Raw genomic sequence first — 21,054 nt, forward strand, 5'->3', positions numbered from 1 at the left:
TCACCCAGGAGTGTTTGTCAACCGCAAGGGCTTCCACTCCCTCACTGTGCAACTCGTCTGCAACCATAGGAAGATCATTGTGCATGTGTGCACCAAATTCCCTGGCAGCTGTCATGACTCTTTCGTCCTGCGCCAGTCCACCCTTCCACAGGCCCAGGGATCAAACCCTGTGTTCACATCGGCAGGCTGGCGCTAACCAATTTCAACCCATATCTTTTTAGAAAAATAGCTCAGTGTAATGCACGTTGAAAAAAACACTATAAAGTGTTCTTGACAATTAATTTTACAGCTGGCTGGCTTCAGCACAATAACATCTCAAATGTAAACATGACTGGGTTTTTGAATTGCTAAGTGTGAACCCACAATATGGTTCGATGAAACATTGTAAGTGATATGATCTTTCTCTAATGAAACATATTGGTGAAATAAAACTTTTTATTCAGATGAAAATTTTATAGGAGCCCACCCCACCCAACTGTCAGCTGTGGCTCAGTGGGTAGCACACTCGCCTCTGAGTCAGAAGGGGGAGGGTCCGGGGGTCGGGGGGGGTGGTCCGGGGGTCGGGGGGGGGTCCGGGGGTCGGGGGGGGGGTCCGGGGGTCGGGTCGGGAGAAAAGAATATCGGACGGGCCGCGGTTCGGTTCAGGTCGGGTCGGGTCGGGGGGAGAAAAGAATATCGGACCGGCCGCTGTATTGTTGGGTTCACTCTCCCAGTACCTCCTTCACACTGCCCAGCTTGGCCTGCAATCTCCTACCCAGGAGGGAACTCTGTGACCCTCTGCCCTGCTCAGCGTAAGTCGTGCACCACTCTGGTCATGTCGTGCGCACGACCTACGCTGAACAAAAAAACTTTCGGTTTTTAGAGGTTTTCGGTTTTCGGAAGTTCAGATAAAGGATAGTCTACCTGTATTTCAAAGAAGAGCGGGGGAGTTATCCCTGGTGCCCTGGCCAATATTTATCCCTCAACCAACATATCAAAACAGATTATCTCGTCATTATCACATTGCTGTTTGTGGGACCTTGCTGTGCGCAAATTGGCTGCCACGTTTCCCACATTACAACAGTGACTCCACTTCAAAAAAAGTACTTAATTGACTGTAAAGTGCTTTGGGACGTCCAGTGGTCGTGAAAGGCGCTATATAAATGCAAGTCATCTTCTTCTTCTTCAGATACTGCTCTATTATAAATCATTCCTCACCTTGCTCCTCCTCCAGCAAATTGTGAGTGACCAATATATTTGTGGAGTGTTCAGATAATCGATTAGCAGCCTATACACGGGCATAACACTCAAAATTCCTACTCTTTGTTGGTTGATTCTATACAATGTTTTGACATATTTGGCATACTTACGATCCAATTTCCAGATGATTGCACAAGACATCTATTCAGGAGGACATTTTCTGATGTGCCACCACAGGAAGGATAATGACTTACCTGCTGCTCCTGTAGGCAATTTTATGTTAATCGGAGAGATTTATTTGCATGTGCCAATTCTGTTTTTAATGATATTAAAAATTAAGTTTTTCTAAGCACATTGTTCAGCATAAACAGTGTGCAGGATGAGTGAGACCGTTTGGTAAACCAAAGCACATCCCTTTGTTAATCAAGATTTTCCAGCCTATTATCCAGCTGTATTTTGAATGCTTCTAATGTCTGAATCTCTGCTAACTACCTTTCAGATTACTCCACACATCTATCACCCTTTGTTTGAATAAGTTCCTGTTGATATCTGTTCTATCACCCTGCCTTATTTTAAAATTACTTTCAAGATATCTAAGCCACTTAATAGTTTACATACTTCAACAAGGTCCTCTTCTTTTCGCCAGTCTGTAGTGATTGAGCTTTTTTAATCATAGGTCATTCTCCTTAACACTTGGAATCACACTAGTTGCTTTTCATTGCACACTTTCCGTGCTTGCACATCTCTTTGGGAGTGTGGCAACCAGAACTGCATACACCATTCCAAATGTAGCCTGACCAGTGCATTGTATCGCCGCAATGCAATTTCAGTAGACTTGTACTCCACTGTTCTGGTTGGCTATAAAAGCCACATTATTTTGTGAGCTAAAACATGGAATGATGAAAAGTTATTCACCTTATCAAGTCTGTTCCTCCATCTGTAATCATGGATAATAACTAACATGTAATCTCCTGAAGAAAAGTATAGCAAGATTTCTCCCTGGTAAGGTAAATCAAGTAAACTCCAGCATAACTGTAATCTTGCATTCTACTTTTATATATCCCAAATCAGTTGCCTTTTTTGGTGCACCATTTCCATGGTTCCAGAATCTCAGGAATCATCAGATTATCTGTGACTACACTTAGAAAAGATAATTTTATGAGTCCACACTGCAGATGAGGAGCCTGGACTGCACATATAGGAAATGTGGGATTGCGCTGCCAATGATTTTCAGACTGGTCAGAAAATCGTGGGCAGAGCATGAATGAATCTCTGATATGGACTGCTAGCAAGTAGGCTCTTGCTGGCAGCATGGACTCTTAAATCTACCCCTTCTATAAATACATGTCCCACTGGTAGCACAGACTTGTAAAATTACTTCCATACTTGTAACCCTCAATCCTGTTCCTCACAGAATCACAGAAACCCCACAGTGCAGATAGAGGCCATTTCGGCCCATCGAGCCTGCACCGACACATATCCCACCCGATCCCCGTAACCCCTACACCAACACATATCCCACCCTATCCCTGTAACCCCACGTATTTAATCCCCCTAATGCTAAGGGTCAATTTATCATAGCCAATCAACCTAACCCGCACATCTTTGGACTGTGGGAGGAAACCGGAGCACCCGGAGAAAACCCACACAAACACGGGGAGAATGTGCAAACTCCACCCAGACAGTCGCCTGAGGCCAGATTCGAACCCGGGTCCCTGGCGCTGTGAGGCAACAGTGCTAACCACTATGCCACCGTGCTGCCCTACTCAGTTTTTTTGTGCAACTCTTTTAAAAGTTCTAATTGACACAGTATCAATTACTTGCAATAAGTTTGTTACACAGATCTACAACTCTGGTAGGGGGAATTCCTTTTAATTCCAAGAGTTGCATGAGGTTCGTCCATTTCAGACTCAGTATTTCAGATTTGAGGATGGGGGGTGGGGGGTTTGCAGTGGGAAATTGCCTAATGCTCTAAAATTTAACTTCCACTGGATAAATGGCTCTATAACAATACATAAGTCATAAAAGGTTGCCTCCCTGCACTAAGAGTTATCCTCTCAATTCAGATTTCAACACAGTTTTACACACTCCAGCTGATGTTAGCTGCGTTTGGACTGTAAATCTATCTTGAAGTTTGCACTGCGGCAGATAAATTGAGAGTCCTCATATTTGCAGATATTTTTGTGCAAAATAACCCTTCATTCATGTTATACAAAAGAAGCAATGTCGGAAAAATGTAGAATATAAATGCACGGAATGTAATAATCAAAGCAGATTTTTAAAGGTTTACAGTAATAAGCCTAGAAATTGCTGTTTGCTGTGTTATGTACAAAGACATAACCCATTTGTACGATAAATTAGATAATGCCTTCATTAAAATAACAATCAAATGTCATACGACTATGCTCTGCATTTGTATGTTAATATAGCAAACAATAATATCTGAATACAGTCTTGGCGCAGTAGCAGAAAAGCTGTGTCTGCAAGTGTTGGTGCATTTTCAGAGGCAGCATTGGGGAGGGAGAATGCATGGGAGTTAACTAACTAATCTGGAAATGTAATAAAAGTTAATGAAGCCATCTTGAATTATTGTGCATAGACAGAGATAGATTGATAGATATGATCTTCTAAGTGGAGAATAACCAACTATACTTCCTATTAAAACATGTATCTGGGTCCTTTTAGTTGCTTAACAGTGACTAATAGCTTTGGATACAAGAGATCAAAGTGATCTTAACCAGCCATTTCCACTATCATAATACTCCCCAGTGTTTTTGATTCCTTTTTATATTATATACTTAATAATTTTCAACTATCTTTACAATCTTAGCCCACTGTAAGCAGGCACTTGGATAGCCCCCTCTAATTTGTTTTGCCTTCCATTTATGTATAACTGTTTCAGTGATTCTACTCAACGTTTAACTATAATTATCCGTCTAAAGGGCGCTCATGTTTCTTGTGAGCACTTAAAAAAAGACAAACAAAAGACTAGATTATAAGTTGGTTTAAAAATATGAAAATACTTGTGTGAATTGAAATATCAGACGGAGGGGAAGTGTTGAATGGAGGAGTCGTGCAAGGGTCAGTACTTGGATGCCTCTTGTTTCAATCTACATTAATGACCTCAATATCAAAACTTGTCAAATCTTCCAGAGAACAATAAAGGCAAAAGATGCAAAAAAAAAATACAAATGGATTTAGACAGGCTGAGCAATTGGACAAACTGGCAGTTTAAATTCAACACTGATTAAAGTAGAGTACTGATCATTTGTTGAAAAAGTGGACATTATTATAAATATACAATGAATGGGAATTGAATTGGCAGAGGGAGATTTAGAAGGGGACCTAGGAGTGCTGGTAGTCCTCACCAATTTCAATATCTGAACAATGTGATGAAGCAATTAAGAAAGCAAATATAATTATTTATTTGGGTTAATTCTCTATCTTATCCTATTTTTTTCTGCATCCACTGTGAAACGCCTTGGAATGTTTTCCATATTCAAAGTGCTACATCAATACAAGTTGTCGCCAAATTGTTGCAGGAAATTTCCTGCAACAATTTGGCGACAAATGCCATCATTTGGATCGTTGTGCAGCCCGACCCTCCAGTGGCAAAGTTACACCAAGATGCACTAGAAAAGTGATTAGAATATACTGCAACGAGCACAGCAACCAATGACGTATCTGCAGGGAGATGCACACCAGCATTCCCCACCACATGCACTTCGGTGTTGGGTCTGTACCTAATTTAGAGAGAGGGGATTTCCCTATTATTAATAAATGAAGCTGCCACTGTTGGAGGCAAAGAATGCAACAGTTTGATTAGTTTGGATTTGAGATGTCCCAAGTCGAAAGTGAGAACCAAGATCTAACAGTGAAACTGAATGAACTCAGTATTTTTCAAGTTACAGTAATTTGTTCAGATAAGAATTCCTGTAGATCACCTATACACAAACACTGCCACCATCTAAGTTGATTAGTTTAATGCATAATACAGTTATTCATTCAGTAGTCCCTTCACGCTGATAATGCATTTACTATACAGTAAGTTAAACCCTTCATTTGGAAAAGCACTAAGGATTTCAAATTCTTTAACATACTAATGATGAAACATTATGACAATTCAATGTATGAAAGTGACCGACAATTTTCAGTGTATTGAGCCTTGAAATACTAATAAATGGGAAAATGGTTATAAGGAAATCAAGAATACTGTAAAATGTGAATGAATTTTGTGCACTAAAACTGCATGTTTGGAACAGAATTATATTAGAATAAGGAATCTGTTTGTCGCGAACCTTCTGTATTTATAATGCTCTTATTTACCAGGTATTGTGAAAATACAATGTTAAGTTTTTTTTGTAAGAAATCACACAACACCAGGTTATAGTCCAACAGCTTTATTTGAAATCACAAGCTTTCAGAGCGCTGCTCCTTCGTCACCTGACGAAGGAGCAGCGCTCCGAAAGCTTGTGATTTCAAATAAAGCTGTTGGACTATAACCTGGTGTTGTGTGATTTCTTACATTTGTCCACCCCAGTCCAACACCGGCATTTCCACACCAAGTTTTTTTTGAATTATATTTAACTTTGACATCTTGAAGTGATAATATTACTGCAATATCCAAGGTTTATTATTCTGACATAATTTCCTGTGATTTTGGCACCGTAAAATGGGCCCTATAATGTAGATGCGCTGGGATCATTAATGAGTATAGCACTGGCGTTTTGAAGCAATGAGTCAACAGATCGAGGGTGCCTTACAGTACAGCCACCTACCTTAAGATATTGTGGTTTGCTGCATGTTCCACAATTTCATTATATAAAGAGACTTATTCATGGGACAGGAGGAGGCCAACCTGTCATCAAGGTCAAAGCAGAATGTAGACACTGACCAAGAGGATAGAACTCCAGAAACACCAGTGCAGCTCGGCAAAGTGGTGTACCAGACCGTTCTCCAAGGTCCTATGTATGTTATAGGATCTAAATTAGCATATATCAATGAGGCTCCGCCTGAGGCAGAACAGTAGGATTAGACCTGCTATGAGGCAGGAATGGAGTGGCAAATATTAACTTCCCCCCTGCCCATTTTCTGCTTCCCCAAGTTGAGGAGGGTGAAATCAGAGAATAACTTAACTCACATCCCCTTCATGCAGCTCCTAGAGGCTAGTTAAAAAGTGCCACTGGCAGAGCCATGAAAAGATGGCTTGTCTCTCATGATCAAATAAGGTACTTAATGTAGGTGGTAAAAGAACGGAGGGCAAAAAAATCCTTGAAAATGGACTTGAAGTAAATAATAAACAATTGTAGAAATAAGTAGAGGATTAGTTACATCTTGGGGCTAATCCACCATTGCCAACACTCATGCTATGAAATGGAGTCCTGATGCATTGTTTATAGAGATAGTGGATGCATTGGTTGTCATCTTCCAAAATTCTATAGATTCTAGAACGGTTCCCATAGATTGGAAGGTAGCAAATGTAACCCCACTATTTAAGAAAGGAGGGAGAGAGAAAACGGGGAATTACAGACCAGTTAGCCTGACATCAGTAGCAGGAAAAATGCTAGAATCTATTATTAAGGACGTGGTAACAGGGCACTTACATAGAAACATAGAAGATAGGAGCAGGAGTAGGCCATTTGGCCCCTCGAGCCTGCTCTGCCACTCAATGAGATCATGGCTGATCATCCAAACTCAGTACCCTGTCCCTGCCTTCTCCCTATATCCCTTGATCCCTTTAGCCTTAAGAAATATATCTAACTCTTTCTTGAATATATTTAATGAATTGGCCTCAACTGCCTTCTGTGGTAGAGAATTCCACAGGTTTACCACTCTCTGGGTGAAGAAATTCCTCCTCATCTCTGTCCTAAATGGCTTACCCCTTATCCTTAGACTGTGACCCCTGGTTCGGGACTCCCCCACCATCGGGAACATCCTTTCTGCATCTCGTCTGTCTAGTCCTGTTAGAATTTTATAAGTTTCAATGAGATCCCCTCTCATTCTTCTAAACTTCAGCGAGTATAATCCCAATCGACCCAATCTCTCCTCATACGTCATTCCTGCCATCCCAGGTATCAGTCTGGTGAATCTTCGCTGCACTCCCTCCATGGCAAGAACATCCTTCCTCACTTAGAAAATAATAACAAAGGGATTAGAATATAATAGTAAAGGGGCTGGGGAAATTGGGTTGATTTGTGCCTCTCATTAAACTTCCCTTGCGCCCCCTGACCTATCGCCGGATGATATGTCCGACAGGATCAAGGGGCATTTTTGCAGCGGCGGTGGCAGTACTTAAAGGGCAGGTGTCAGGCAGCCATTTTTATTTTGGCTGACTGCCAGCACCTGCCCGCTTTCCCTTATTTTTTCAGTGTGCCGGCTGCAATCGCTCAGCCTGGGACTCCTCTTGAGTACTGGGCTGTTTTCATGGCACCCCACTCCCCGGTGATCGAGCAGGGGCCCGGTGTGTGCAGCACTAGGCCCCTCCCCTTTAATCAGGGGTGGAGGCCTGCAATGATGTGGCGCTACGTGCCGTAGCTCATGGCACTGTTGCACATAGCACCGTGAACTTCAGTAGTAGTGCCCCAAGCAGAATGTGGAGCACTTCCAGTAGCTCTCCACCTCTTGCTTGGGGCACGACTACTGAATTTCCGACGGAGGGGTGCTAACATTTTCAGGGGCACTAATATTAGCACCCCGGTGATGTTAGTGCCCCAAAAGGGGCAGCACCCAATTTTTCCCCCAAGAAGTCTTATACAAGGCATTGGTGAGGTCACACCTGGAGTATTGTGTACAGTTCTGGTCTCCTTACCTAAGGCAAGACATACTTGCCTTAGAGGGAGTGCAATAAAGGTTCACTAGACTGGTTCCTGGGATGAGGGGATTGCCCTATGAGGAGAGATTGAGTAGACTAGGTCTATATTCCTTAGAGTTTAGAAGAATAACAGGTGAGCTAATTGAAACATATAAAATTCTTAAGGGGCTTGACACAGTTAATGCTGGAAAAATGTTTCCCCTGGCTGGGGAATCTAGAACACGACGTCACAGTCACAGAATAAGGGGTAGGACTGAGATGAGGAGAAATTTCTTCACTGAAAGGGTTGTGAATCTTTGGAATTTTCTACCCCAGAGAGATGTGGATGTTCAGTCATTGAATATATTCAAGACAGTGGTCAAATATTTTTTGGGAACAAAAGGAATTAAGGGATATGGGGATAGTGCAGGAAGGTAGAGTTGAGGTAGAAGATCAGCCATGACCTTGATGAATGGTGGAGCAGTGCTTGAAAGGCCAAATGGCCTACTCCAGCTCCTATTTCTTATGTTCTTATGATTGGGCAGAGTCAACATGGATTTATGAAAGGGAAATCATGTTTGTAGAATCTGTTAGAGTTTTTTGAGGTTGTAACTAGCAGAATAGATGAGGGGGAACCAGTGGATGGGGTGTATTTGGATTTTCAGAAGGCATTCGATAAGGTGCCACACAAGAGATTATTAAACAAAATTAGGGCTCATGGGATTGGGGGTAATATACTAGCATGGATTGAGGATTGGTTAACAGACAGAAAATAGAGAGTAGGAATAAACGGATCATTCTCGAGTTGGCAGGCTGTAACTAGTGGGGTACCACAAGGATCAGTGCTTGGGCCTCAGCTATTCACAATCTACATCAATGATTTGGATGAGGTGACAAAATGAAATATATCCAAGTTTGCTGATGATACAAAGCTAGGTGGGAATGTAAGTTGTGAGGAGGATGCAAAGAGGCTTCAAGGGGATATAGACAGGCTAAGGCGTGGGCAAGAACATGGCAAATGGAATATAATGTGGAGAAATGTGAAGTTATCCACTTTGGTAGGAAAAATAGAAAAGCAGAGTATTTTTTAAATGGTGAAAGTTTGGGAAATGTTGGTGTACAGAGTGACTTGGGTCTCCTTGTCCACAAATCACTGAAAGTTAACATGCAGGTACAGCAAACAATTAGGAAAGCAAATTGTATCTTGGCCTTTATTACAAGAGGATTTGAGTATAAGTGTAAAGACGTCTTACTGCAATTATATAGGGCCCTGATGAGACCACACCTGGAGTATTGTGTACAGTTTTGGTCTCCTCACCTCAGGAAGGATATACTTGCCATAGAGGGAGTGCAATGAAGGTTCACCAGACTGATTTCTGGGATAGGGGGATTGCCCTATGAGGACAGATTGAGTAGACTAGACCTATATTCTCACAAGTTTAGAAGAATGAGAAGTGATCTTATTGAAACATACAAAATTCTTACAGGGCTTGACAGGGTAGATGCAGGGAGGATGTTTCCCCTGGCTGGGGAGTCTAGAACCAGGGGTCACAGTCTCAGAATAAGCGATCTTGCCGGCCCTGGGGAGGCGGGTATGGAGGCAGGACTGCTGGGAAAATGGCAGAATTTGGGGGCGGGTGCCCAACCTGCCCCCAACCCGCCTCCATGCCATCTTGCCAGGAGGCGGGTAGCCGTCTCGCGCCAGGTCCCATCAGATGACCCAGATGAAACATCATACGTTGATGTTCTCTGCAACCAGCTTTCCCTTAATTGGCCTGCTAAGCTTGCTGGGCAGGCTTAACAAGGTCAATCAAGGGAAAATAGTGTGGGTTGGCCAGAAGTTGATGGAGGCGGGACTAAAACCCGACAAGTGGGAGTCCCGCCTCCAAAATCACCCCCTTGGCAAAATCACCCCCAGTATTTTAGATTCAGTTAAAACAACTAACAAATTCTAAAACCAGAGTGGTTAGTTGTATACAAACTGAACCAATCACACGGCATTGTTTAAGTTTGAATTATTCCCATTTCCACTCTGTAATTGATGAAACTTGCAACACTGTTTCAGGATAGTTTTGAAGAAGCTTCTGGGTTAGCTAGCTGCTAAATACCAAAATTCCTTAAGTTAGTAACATGAAAACACCATAATTTGTTATACTGGATCTCCATCTAAGGACGCCAACCCTGGTTGGACATAGTCATGGAGGTTTCACCAGATGACTCTTGCTGCCAACAGGTCCACCCAGTCAAACGCCCTTTCTTTCCCATCTCCAATATTTTTACAACTAATTAAAAAAAAGCATTTAAAGAAAATGAAATAAGCACAATTTTTTTAATGCCTCAATGCTTTTTCTCCCAGGCTGCTCACAGCAGGGTCCAGGCGATTAATCTTTAATTCCTGGAGACTCCAGGGCAATCCTGGCGGGTTGACAACACTATCTCCATCCCTTTTTCTGCTCATCACAAATGCTGCTGGACGTGGGGTCAGCTGCAGCATACGTACACCCACATATGAGCAAGCATGTTGTGGTGACATGCAAGTGAAGGAAATACACCATACAACATATTTCCCATCATTAGCATCCTAGCAACGCTGGGCACAAGAAACGCTTGTGCGTACCTGGCGTGTAGCATTGTTAAGGGCCCCAAGGGGAATTAGAATTTAAACAGATTGAGGGATCGATTGCGTTACCAAAAGTGCCTAATGCAAGTGCTGGACAGTTTTCCTCAATGGACTGCTGGCCCAGTTACGCTGTGGCATGGCACTGCAATGGAATGCCTCCCACAATATGTTAATGCCTCTGACTCGGATAATGGCTGAAGTCAGGGGTGCAGCCATAAGGCAGGTGGAAGTTCCAGTCTGCTCAAGATCGTCCCCCAACTCTAGGTCATTCTAGGCTCTTATGTAAAATGACTGGATTTAAAGAGACAGCCATCAAACCAAAGCAAGACCAAAAATACCTAATTTTGCCACAGTCATAAAGGAACATTCTATTAATCATTCACTTCTCTTCAAATACCCAGAAACTAGCTTGCTTCTTGTTTCTGTGCCAATTTTGACACAAACCTAAGAAAAGATCACAACTGAATAATCCTTCAACTCACACGCAATTTGAACTTAGAGCTGTGTTTCTGACCCATATATATCCAACATAGTGCTTAAATTATTCTCGAGCTAAAAATACAATGAATTCCTTATGTCATATGGTACCTGTACCCAATAAAACATTTTAAAAGACTATGAACACTTGCAAATTTTCAGGGAGAACTTTCAGTGCGAGATCTTTTAAAATTCATAAATTTCACGGAATTCTTCCACAGAACAAGTAAAAGCCTGAACAAGTAAACTGTGCTGTGTTTTATTTTTCACTGGTCGACAGTTACTCAATTTTTTAAACCATTAAAATGAATGGGGTTTCAAAAATAACGCATAAAAGATGTGCGTAGAACCGAGAACTGAGCTTTCTCTGCTCAAGATCCAGGTTTGAGCCATACATCTTCTCCAACTCCAACGTTAAGAATTTTCAGCCATTTCTGACAATTTTTCCTTCAACGTGAGTTACAATGATTATTATTTCTGTATGGAGTTTGGAAGAAGCACTTCACCTTAATGCAGCCAAATTAAATGTAGCCAAGACAAATAGGAAGAGCTTTGGGAAAGCTGACCAAAGAGGCTTTTTATCTTGGAGGACATCATGGTTACGAGAGTGATTGTGCACTAATTAATGCTCCGCCTGAAAAAACACTGTCATTAATTTTGAGATATTAAAGAGTAATTTCACATAGCATAAACAGGGCTTGTGCCTGACTTTACAAATTAAATGAACTTTGGTTCATCCAAGCTGAGAGACTCTTTTTTTTCCACACTATTTATCGATTTCTTTTCCATGTTTGCACATTTATAACATAAATTTGTCTGCCATGCAGAAGCATTACTTGGCTGTATAGGAAATTTCTGTACATTATTGATGTGTCTAAAGGATATTGGCCAGTATGAAAGATGACATTCTTAAATTGTATGGGATGGCCTCTAAATGTCATATAAATCCTTTGAAGATCATATAAATTACATGTTTTAAACCTTGCAGCTGCGGGTGAAATTCAACTTTAGCGATGGTACAAACCGGACAGTAGTGGATTGGTCGCCCATCATACACCTCGCCTGATTTTCTTTTCCATCGAAGTTAATGGAGAGGATAATCAGGTGCATGTATAACACACTGTGTGTGTGTGTGTGTGTGTGTGTGTGTGTGTGCTGGGAGTTACTTTCCCTCCTCCCTGCATTGTCACAATAGGCTAATTAAAGGGTTGCATCCCTTAATGATATTAAAAATTCATGAAGTGCATCTGTAATATGAATTTTTTTGTACTTAACAAGGTGCCAAGGAATGGAATACTTATCTGACTTAAGCCGCCATCAGATCAAGTATACCACAATTAAATGTATACTTAAGCTTCCTCTACTCAACCCCAACAATGTACCTAAACTTCACAAAAGCACTCCCACGTACTAGTATGACATGTTTCCATTTCCCAGACCAGCAATCCAGTAAAAGGTTATTTTGTGCTGTTGACCCATGTCTTTCCGGAACTGGGTTAACACCGACCAAGTTCATTTCATATAGGATTCTTACAGTTAAGAAACAGGAGACCTTCAGTGCAGCAGCCTGGTTGCAACTGAACCCAGGTCCCAGATGTGAAATGCCAGTGTTACGCATGACATTAAAACAATCCCCTATGAAAGCTATCTAAAAGAAAAATGAGAATGGGCACAGATGGCAAGACCCAGTCTGAACCACAGCAGGAGTTCACAGCTGTTCAGAACACCAGGTTAGTTTGGGGAATTAGATCAGGTTAGACTAGCACTGCCAGCACTAAGATCCTGGCACTTAACATCATCATGATCTATATGAGAGCTAGGTCCTTTTTTCTGCTGTGCTTATTTATTACTGTATGATGCAATGCTGTTTTCTCCTGGTGCAGCAGGAAAGATCACAATTCCAAATGTGAAGTAACATTGATTCACCCATTAATTCTTAGCAACACGAGCTCTGCTCATATGAGTGCTAAGTAGAGTGAGCATTAGTTTGTCAAAATGGCTGAACTAACATGGACAGGGTGGAAAAATTCACTCCTTCATCTAATTTGCACAGCCCTTCATAACTGTTTCGGCATGCACTGTATTCTATACTTACAAAGGGCACTGGAAGGAGACATACCTCACAGCTTCTGTGGCAACCAAGAGGTTCGATATACAGGAACCCAGATTTATGAACCTGTCTAATTCCACCAATAAGGAGTTAAACAAATGGCTTAGGTTTATCTTCAAACTATCAGTTCCAATCTTAAATTCACTGCCTGTTTGCAGAGACACCTTTTTGTCTTCACTTCTGCTGACTCTATTGCTTTCATGCCTTGAGTAATTCACTGTAACAGCTACAGTGCAGTGACCAAGTTATAGCTTCTTATAATGTACTGAACCATGTGAAAAATGAAGATCTGTAGCTCCCAAACCTTGTTGTGCGTGTTAGCCTGGAAACACCATTGTACTTTCCACTCTTTCATAGTATCTGATAAAAAATACAAACTGGAGATTTAATTCTTTTTTTAATCACCTGCAATGCTTTAAAATAGAATTGTATTACGTTGATAATATATTCAACATATATGCGTAATTTTGATAGCAGCTGTATCGTTTTGTTGAGGACTTGTCTAACTGGAAGAAATCTGAATAAGCAGACCGATACTGCATATGAAAATCAATGCGGATAAAATCGTGTATAAACAGATGATGACAAGAGCTGCAGCAGGAAAGTGCAGGTGCTGCTCATCGGGAAATGGTCAATTCAAGTGCTAGCTTATCAGCTGGGCTTGGTTAGTAAGAAAGGAAGAACTTCCATTTATATCATGCTTTGCGTGAACTCAGGACATCCCAAAGTGTTTCACAGTCAACAATAAGCCCCCGATATGGGGGGGCCAGAGTCACGTACAGATTTCTGTCCGGAAAGGGTAGTGGAAATCTGGAAAATTTCAAAACTGAGATTGATCGATTTTTGTTTGGCAAGGGTATTAAGGGATATGGAACCACGCTCAGATACAGATCAGCTATAATCTAATTGAATGGCGGAACAGGCTTAAGGGGCTTACTGGCCTACTCCTATTCCTATGTTCCCAAGTTCCCATATTGGGAACGGAAAAAAATTGTCCTACAGTGCCCACACCTGAAATAGGTATTATCCCCTTGCATATACAAATAAGGGACCTAACGCCTCTTTGAAGCCTCCACTGCAAGATTGGTTTGCCCTGAGGTTGGTTTGCCACTCAGTAAATCCAGGCCTTGGTACCACCTGCTACCAGAAAGGTAAGTTTTTGAAATTTACTTACCTGAATATGGAGCTGGGGGGGGGGGTGGGCATTAGTGCTCCTCCCAGGCCACTGCTTTCTCCCTCTCCCCCAGCCCGTTGATCACTGCTGTATCCCCGCCCCGGCTGACCTGACCTCTGAACTCTCGATCCAACACGCCAGCTTGAAGTTAATGAGACCCGCGGCCCAATGGGGGAGGCACCTCGAACCTCACCATTCAGCCCTGAACGTAACCTTTCAGTGATAGTGATTCAAATTGCTAATGCTTGTGTTTTGTAGTGACAAACATTGTGAGGTACATTACTTATTACTTACACGTCAGTGAATTTGGTGCAGCATCTAATGGTGATAATGTAAGTTCCATGCCAGTGACTGTTTCTGGTGAGTGTCATACCACAACAGTCCCTGGTATGGGTAAACCCCCTGTTTTCTCATTCACTGTTACCTCAGTATCTCATTGCAGACCATAACTTTATAATGCCTTTATCCTTCTTTGGCTTGGCGTCAATTTTTGTCTGATTGCGCTTTTGTGAAGCACCTTGGAACATTTTCCTACCTTAAAGATGCTAGATAAGTGCAAGTTATTGTTGTTATACTATGGCGATGATCTCATGTTATATATAATTGCTGTAACCAAATGCAACAAAAAGAACAATCACTTGATGCTCTCAGCAGAATAAGAGCACAACAAAAACTCACACAGTGCAGTTGGATGGGAAAAATTAACATTGTGTTCAAAACATTCTGACAACATAAGAGATGTAAACATAAGAAATTTGTAGATGGGGCAGGCCTTTATAAAAATCAAGGATTTTTAATGACTTTTAAAATCTTTGTATTCAGGGATTCATAAAATCATGGTCATGTTACAGCTTGTAAAACACTTTGAGGCATGATTTTTTTTAAGTAAGAGCATCAAATTCCATTGTTTCACCATGGCTCCTGTGATCCTCCCATTCCTTATGTGATTGAGTGGGCAGGCATGCTGACTACTCCCGATCACCAACATTACCAATCCTGTATCAGCAATAAAGAGACATGCCACAGCAGCCCAGGGATAATTTCCCTGCCAATTTCCCCATCGATTTTCCCTCCTTATTTGGAGAGGCACCCAGTCTGCTTTCCATGCCTCCTCAGTAACAGCATGATTGAGATTGGGCATTGAGTTCAAGCTACATCTGACACTCCCGAACTACAGTGTTAGTCTTTAGGTATCTATTAATCTGTATATGTCACATAGATAGTTAATTGTTACTTATAGCATTTTTTAAAATGTATTCGTATTTATTTTAGTAAACAAACCACATTTAACAAAAGTGACAGGAAATCAACATTTCCCCTTTAAAGAATTCACAACATATGCTGCTCACAACTTCTAGATTTATGCACAAACATCAAAAATTTATGTCACTTAAGATCTTCATTTAACTCACTAATCAACACAGACCAACATTCTAAAGTTGAGGTGTTAAATAATTAATGTTTTCCTGTGTAATTATATTTCAAAAGATTGTATATGTCAGTGAAAGGAATATATTAAATGAATGACCTCTGAACTCAAAAAGTCACAGCGTGTTGAGAAATGGGAAACTGAGGACCAGAACAGCAGAAATCAAAACAAACTAATGTACAAAAAATGTACCTGTTTCATAAAATAAAATCTGATTGTCATCTCTGCTCCTTCAGTTTATCTTCATTAAATTACACTTTGATCTTACTTCAACTGCTTAATTACTTTGGTGCCTTCCTGTTTTCACAGTTGGCGATGAAAATATTTAGCCTCAAAACTGCTTAATACTCAGATCTAATACAGATGCTTGCAACGGTTCCTTAGTTTTAATGCTGGCTGACACCAGGATTTGACACTGATATTTGGGATCTTTTCGCAGTCCTAGCACTGTCCAACACTCAGATGCGACAGATGTCCTTGGAATACAACCTCAGTCCTTGGATCCAAAACATGCTTTTGGGATATTTCCTCAGTCCCTGTGCATGTTGACACTTAGATCTGAACACATTGGAGTGTTTCAGTCAAAAAGCTCTTTGTCCTCACAGTTAGCTCTCCTGTTTCCGGACAAAATCAGGTATAAAGATGGAACCCTTTAGCCTTGAATAAAAACAAGAGCAACATTTTGAAGAAATGATAATTGGTAGTCAAAAAAAGAACATTTATATATGGTTAGAATGAATCAAGTGATTGCAGATTAGTGATCTTTCTCTGCCCAACTAGAGATCATGAGAACCTCAAGATTGTGCTTTATTCCCCACTCTCTAAACTCCTCCATCAGATGACAATACATTTAGACTAACACACTGCCTCAAACATAGAAGATGCACCAGCTCAGTGTACCACACATTGTGCGTGGTGCAGGCAAACACGTCTCCAGATCTCCATGCATTGCCATCATGATATCAGCTGTGTCGTTGACATAGGTGACAAACACAGGTTAGGCAGTTCCCTTTTAAGAAAACAAGGCAGGAAAGTCACTACACATCTTCCGACAGGAGTTTACTGCACAATATTGGTAAAGGCCTGGGAATAGTCACCAACATACCATTTCTAACTGGGCAATGGTACAGGATCAGGGGAGAGCTGAAGAAAGGAGAAGAAAAACTTAGTTATAAAATTGCAAATAGTGGGGGAAATATCTTCCCGAAAACTGAATACACTAGCTGAGTTTGTCCAAACTCAAACAACATACTGCAAGTGCCCAAATTCAGCAGAATGAAAGGATTTGAAATTCAGAATTCTATGTTGCCAATATTGAGGTGCTTAATGAGTTTATTGATGCAGATGGTGTAAGCCATTGGCTGCCCTGCTTCTGAGGTCCCTGATTTGTCAGTATATTCAAATTACTTTTCCAGGAAATTTTGGAGTAAGTTGGCAATGGGAACATTGGGGCATGAAACAGCGTCATTTACAGCGTACGTTGCAGATCACACCGGTCCAGGAAATTCGGCACCCTAAATATTAGTTGGTCACTGCCTAGTAGCTGTGCATTGAAAATATTTGCTGTGGTAAATTCCCTTCCTAACACCACTGTGTGAACACCATTGCCAGAAGCACTGCAGCAGTTCAAGAAGTAGAGCCATTACCAAGCTCATGGTCTACAGAGCAGTAGTAATACCCACCCTCCTGTATGCTTCAGAGACATGGACCATGTACAGCAGGCACCTCAAAGCACTGGAGATGTACCACCAACACTGCCTCCACAAGATCCTGCAAATCCATTGGCAGGATAGGCACACCAACGTCAGTGTTCTCGCTCAGGCCAACATCCCCAGCATTGAAGCTTTGACCACGCTCGATCAGCTCCGATGGACGGGTCACATCGTCTGCATGCCCAATACGAGACTCCCAAAACAAGCATAGAAACATAGAAGATAGGAGCAGGAGTAGGCCATTCGGCCCTTTGAGCCTGCTCCGCCATTCAATGTGATCATGGCTGATCATCCAAATTCAGTACCCTGTCCCTGCCTTTTCCCCATATCCCTTGATCCCTTTAGCCTCAAGAAATATATCCAACTCTTTCTTGAATATATTTAATGAACTAGCCTCCACCGCCCTCTGTGGCAGAGAATTCCACAGGTTCACCACTCTCTGGGTGAAGAAATTCCTCCTCATCTCAGTCCTAAATGGCTTACCCCTTATCCTTAGACTATGACCCCTGGTTCTGGATTCCCCGGCCATCAGAAACATCCTTCCTGCATCTAGTCTGTCCAGACCTGACAGAATTTTATAGGTTTCGATGAGATCCCCTCTCAATCTTCTAAACTCCAGTGAGTATAAGCCCAATCGACACAATCTCTCCTCATACATCATTCCTGCCATCCCAGGTATCAGCCTGGTGAATCTTCGCTGCACTCCCTCCATGGCAAGAACATCCTTCCTCAGGTAAGGTGACCAAAACTGCACACAATACTCAAGGTGCGGTCTCACCAAGGCCCTGTACAACTGTAGCAAGACATCCTTGTTCCTGTACTCGAACCCTCTTGCTACGAAGGCCAACATACCATTTGCCTTCTTAACCGCCTGCTGCACCTGCATGCTTACCTTCAGCGACTGGTGCACAAGGACACCCAGGTCTCTTTGCACTTCCCCTTCTCCCAATCTATTGCCATTCAAATAATAATCTGCCTTCCTGTTTTTGCCACCAAAGTGGATAACCTCACATTTATCCACATTATAGTGCATTTGCCATGTTTCTGCCCAATCACCCAACCTGTCCAAATCGTACTGGAGTTTCCCGACATCCTCCTCGCAGCTTACCCTCCCGCCCAGCTTTGTGTCGTCTGCAAATTTGGAGATATTACATCCAATTCCCTCGTCCAGATCATTAATATATATTGTGAACAGCTGGGGTCCTAGGACCGATCCTTGCGGTACCCCACTAGTCACTGCCTGCCACTTGGAAAACGACCCGTTTATTCCAACTCTTTGCTTTCTGTCCACCAACCAGTTCTCTATCCAAGTCAATACCTTGCCCCCAATCCCATGTGCCTTAATTTTGCACGCTAATCTCTTGTGTGGGACCTTATCGAAAGCCTTCTGAAAGTCCAAATACACCACATCCACTGGTTCTCCCTTATCTATTTTACCAGTTACATCCTCAAAAAATTCCAGTAGATTAGTCAAGCATGATTTACCTTTTGTAAATCCATGTTGACTTTGTCCAATCCTGTCACTGCTTTCCAAGTGCTCTGCTATTACATCTTTTATAATGGACTCTAGCATTTTCCCCACTACCGATGTCAGGCTTACCGGTCTATAATTCCCTGCTTTTTCTCTACCGACACCTGGGAATCCTTGGCCCAAGACCGTACAAAGTGGGGGAGAAGCATCCGGGAAGGCGCCGAATACCTCGAGCCTCTTCACCGGGAGTAAACGGAAGACAAGCGCAAACAGCGGAAGGAGGGCACGTCAACCCAAGCACCCCACCCACCCACCCCTTCAACCACCACCTGCCCCACCTGTGGCAGAGACTGTAGGTCCTGCATTGGACTCATCAGGAACGTGAGAACTAATTTTTTATGTGGAAGCAAGTCATCCTCGGTTCCAAGGGACTGCCTAAGAAGAAGAAAGCCACTACCTACCTTCTTGGGGCAAATAGCGATGACAGGCAATAAACACAGTGTTGCCAATGCCACCCATATGCCATGAACAAACCAAAAAATAAATCTTTTACAGTGCAGCTTGTATTTTAAAAGGTCCTGGTTCCAATACATTTTGAGTTTATACTTATGCTACCTAATATTGGATCTGCTTTTTATAAGCCCAAAAACCTTGGTCAGGTAAAATTAATAATACAGTATGAGACTGATCTGGTGTAAACAGACTATGAGATATGCATTTACAGATGACTGAACTGCTAGAAATGTATATGCAGTGTCAGCCAGCAAGTTTGGGCAGACATAATTGCTCTAATAAGGCTGTAAGTTCAAGGAGCGTATAGGAGAAAATATTGTAAAATTTTAATTTAATCACAGATTAATGCTTGTTTTGTCAGGTTTGGATGCTGATGGCATTTACAGAGTAAGCGGCAATCTGGCTACGATACAGAAATTACGATTTGTAGTGGACCATGGTGAGTAGTGCCTAATGCATATGTGCAACTTTATTCTCATCAACCTGTCTAAATGGAAATGGGAAGACTTGCTTCTTTGACATTTCTCGAGCTGCAGAGAGTGTGTTGAATTTAATCATTATAAATGGTTTTGAAATTGTTTCAAACTTCAAAATGATCTTTTATTACTGCCTGAGAATATATGCTTCGTTCTAACATTGAGGTAAAGTGCTGTGTGCTAATTGAATCTTTTATAGCAGTAGCTGTCCATTTCTTAATGCAGATTCCACACAATTACCTATTCAGACCCTTGTGTGAACAGAGTGATCTTCGGAATATTTGGAGTTTGTTTTCAAATCTTGCAGTTGTTCTAATTCAAAATGTTATGCACATACACCTACAATATATTTGAGCCTTTGAAAAATGTTTAAAGCTAGAAGCTTGAGTCTCACTCAGCCAAACCAAATATCCAGGTCTCGTCCAGCTGGCCGTTCCCTAGTAGAGTGCATTCGGATCAGCACAATATGATTCTGTTTGATTCTGCTGCTCTACCTGCATGAAGCCATGTTTAGAAACCTTGATTTGTACAGTGTGGATTTGTCATTCTGTCATGTCTATAATTATGTCTTGTGCAAGGAAACAGACACTGTTAATTCAGGTAAACAACATAGCACAGAAAAACATGAGTCAGCTTGCTTGTCGCACCAGGAAAAAACAACTAAAACCATTCAGTTTAAAGCACTAATTTGTCAGAGTCCATCGCTTACTCCTACTTGTTTATTTTACACAATCATTCAACTTCATGTAGCAGTTTGTGTGACATAATTTGGAGTAAATGAAAATTGTCTGTTCCTAACTCATTTCCTGTAGCCATTTGGCTAACATGGTGAAATTCCTGCTTTCATAGAATCATAGAATGATACAGCACAGAAGGAGGCCATTCGACCCATCATGCCTGTGCCAGCTCTTTGAAAGAGCTATTCCCACTCCCCTGCTCTTTCCCCATAGCCCTGCAAATGTTTTCCCCTTCAAGTTCCAAGCTCCAATTCCCTTTTGAAAGTTACTATTGAATCTGCTTCCACCACCCTTTCAGGCAGTGCAGCCCAGATCATAACAACTTGCTGCGTAAACATTTTTTACTCATGTTGCCTCTGGTTCTTT

General features: G+C 41.8%; 1 protein-coding gene across 1 annotated transcript in view; it reads left to right on the plus strand.

Annotated features, from left to right (window-relative positions):
* arhgap15 (Rho GTPase activating protein 15) overlaps positions 1-21,054 on the plus strand; it is an 820,951-nt gene that overhangs the window by 585,149 nt on the left and 214,748 nt on the right. The window contains exon 12 of the mRNA XM_085986657.1: positions 19,837-19,914. Coding sequence (XP_085842783.1) covers positions 19,837-19,914 — 78 coding nt within the window. The remainder of the gene's footprint in view (positions 1-19,836; positions 19,915-21,054) is intronic.

Source organism: Somniosus microcephalus, chromosome 4 (assembly GCF_052327205.1).
Source record: "Somniosus microcephalus isolate GS21.2 chromosome 4, FLI_Smic_1.0, whole genome shotgun sequence".
Taxonomy (NCBI): Eukaryota; Metazoa; Chordata; class Chondrichthyes; order Squaliformes; family Somniosidae; genus Somniosus; species Somniosus microcephalus.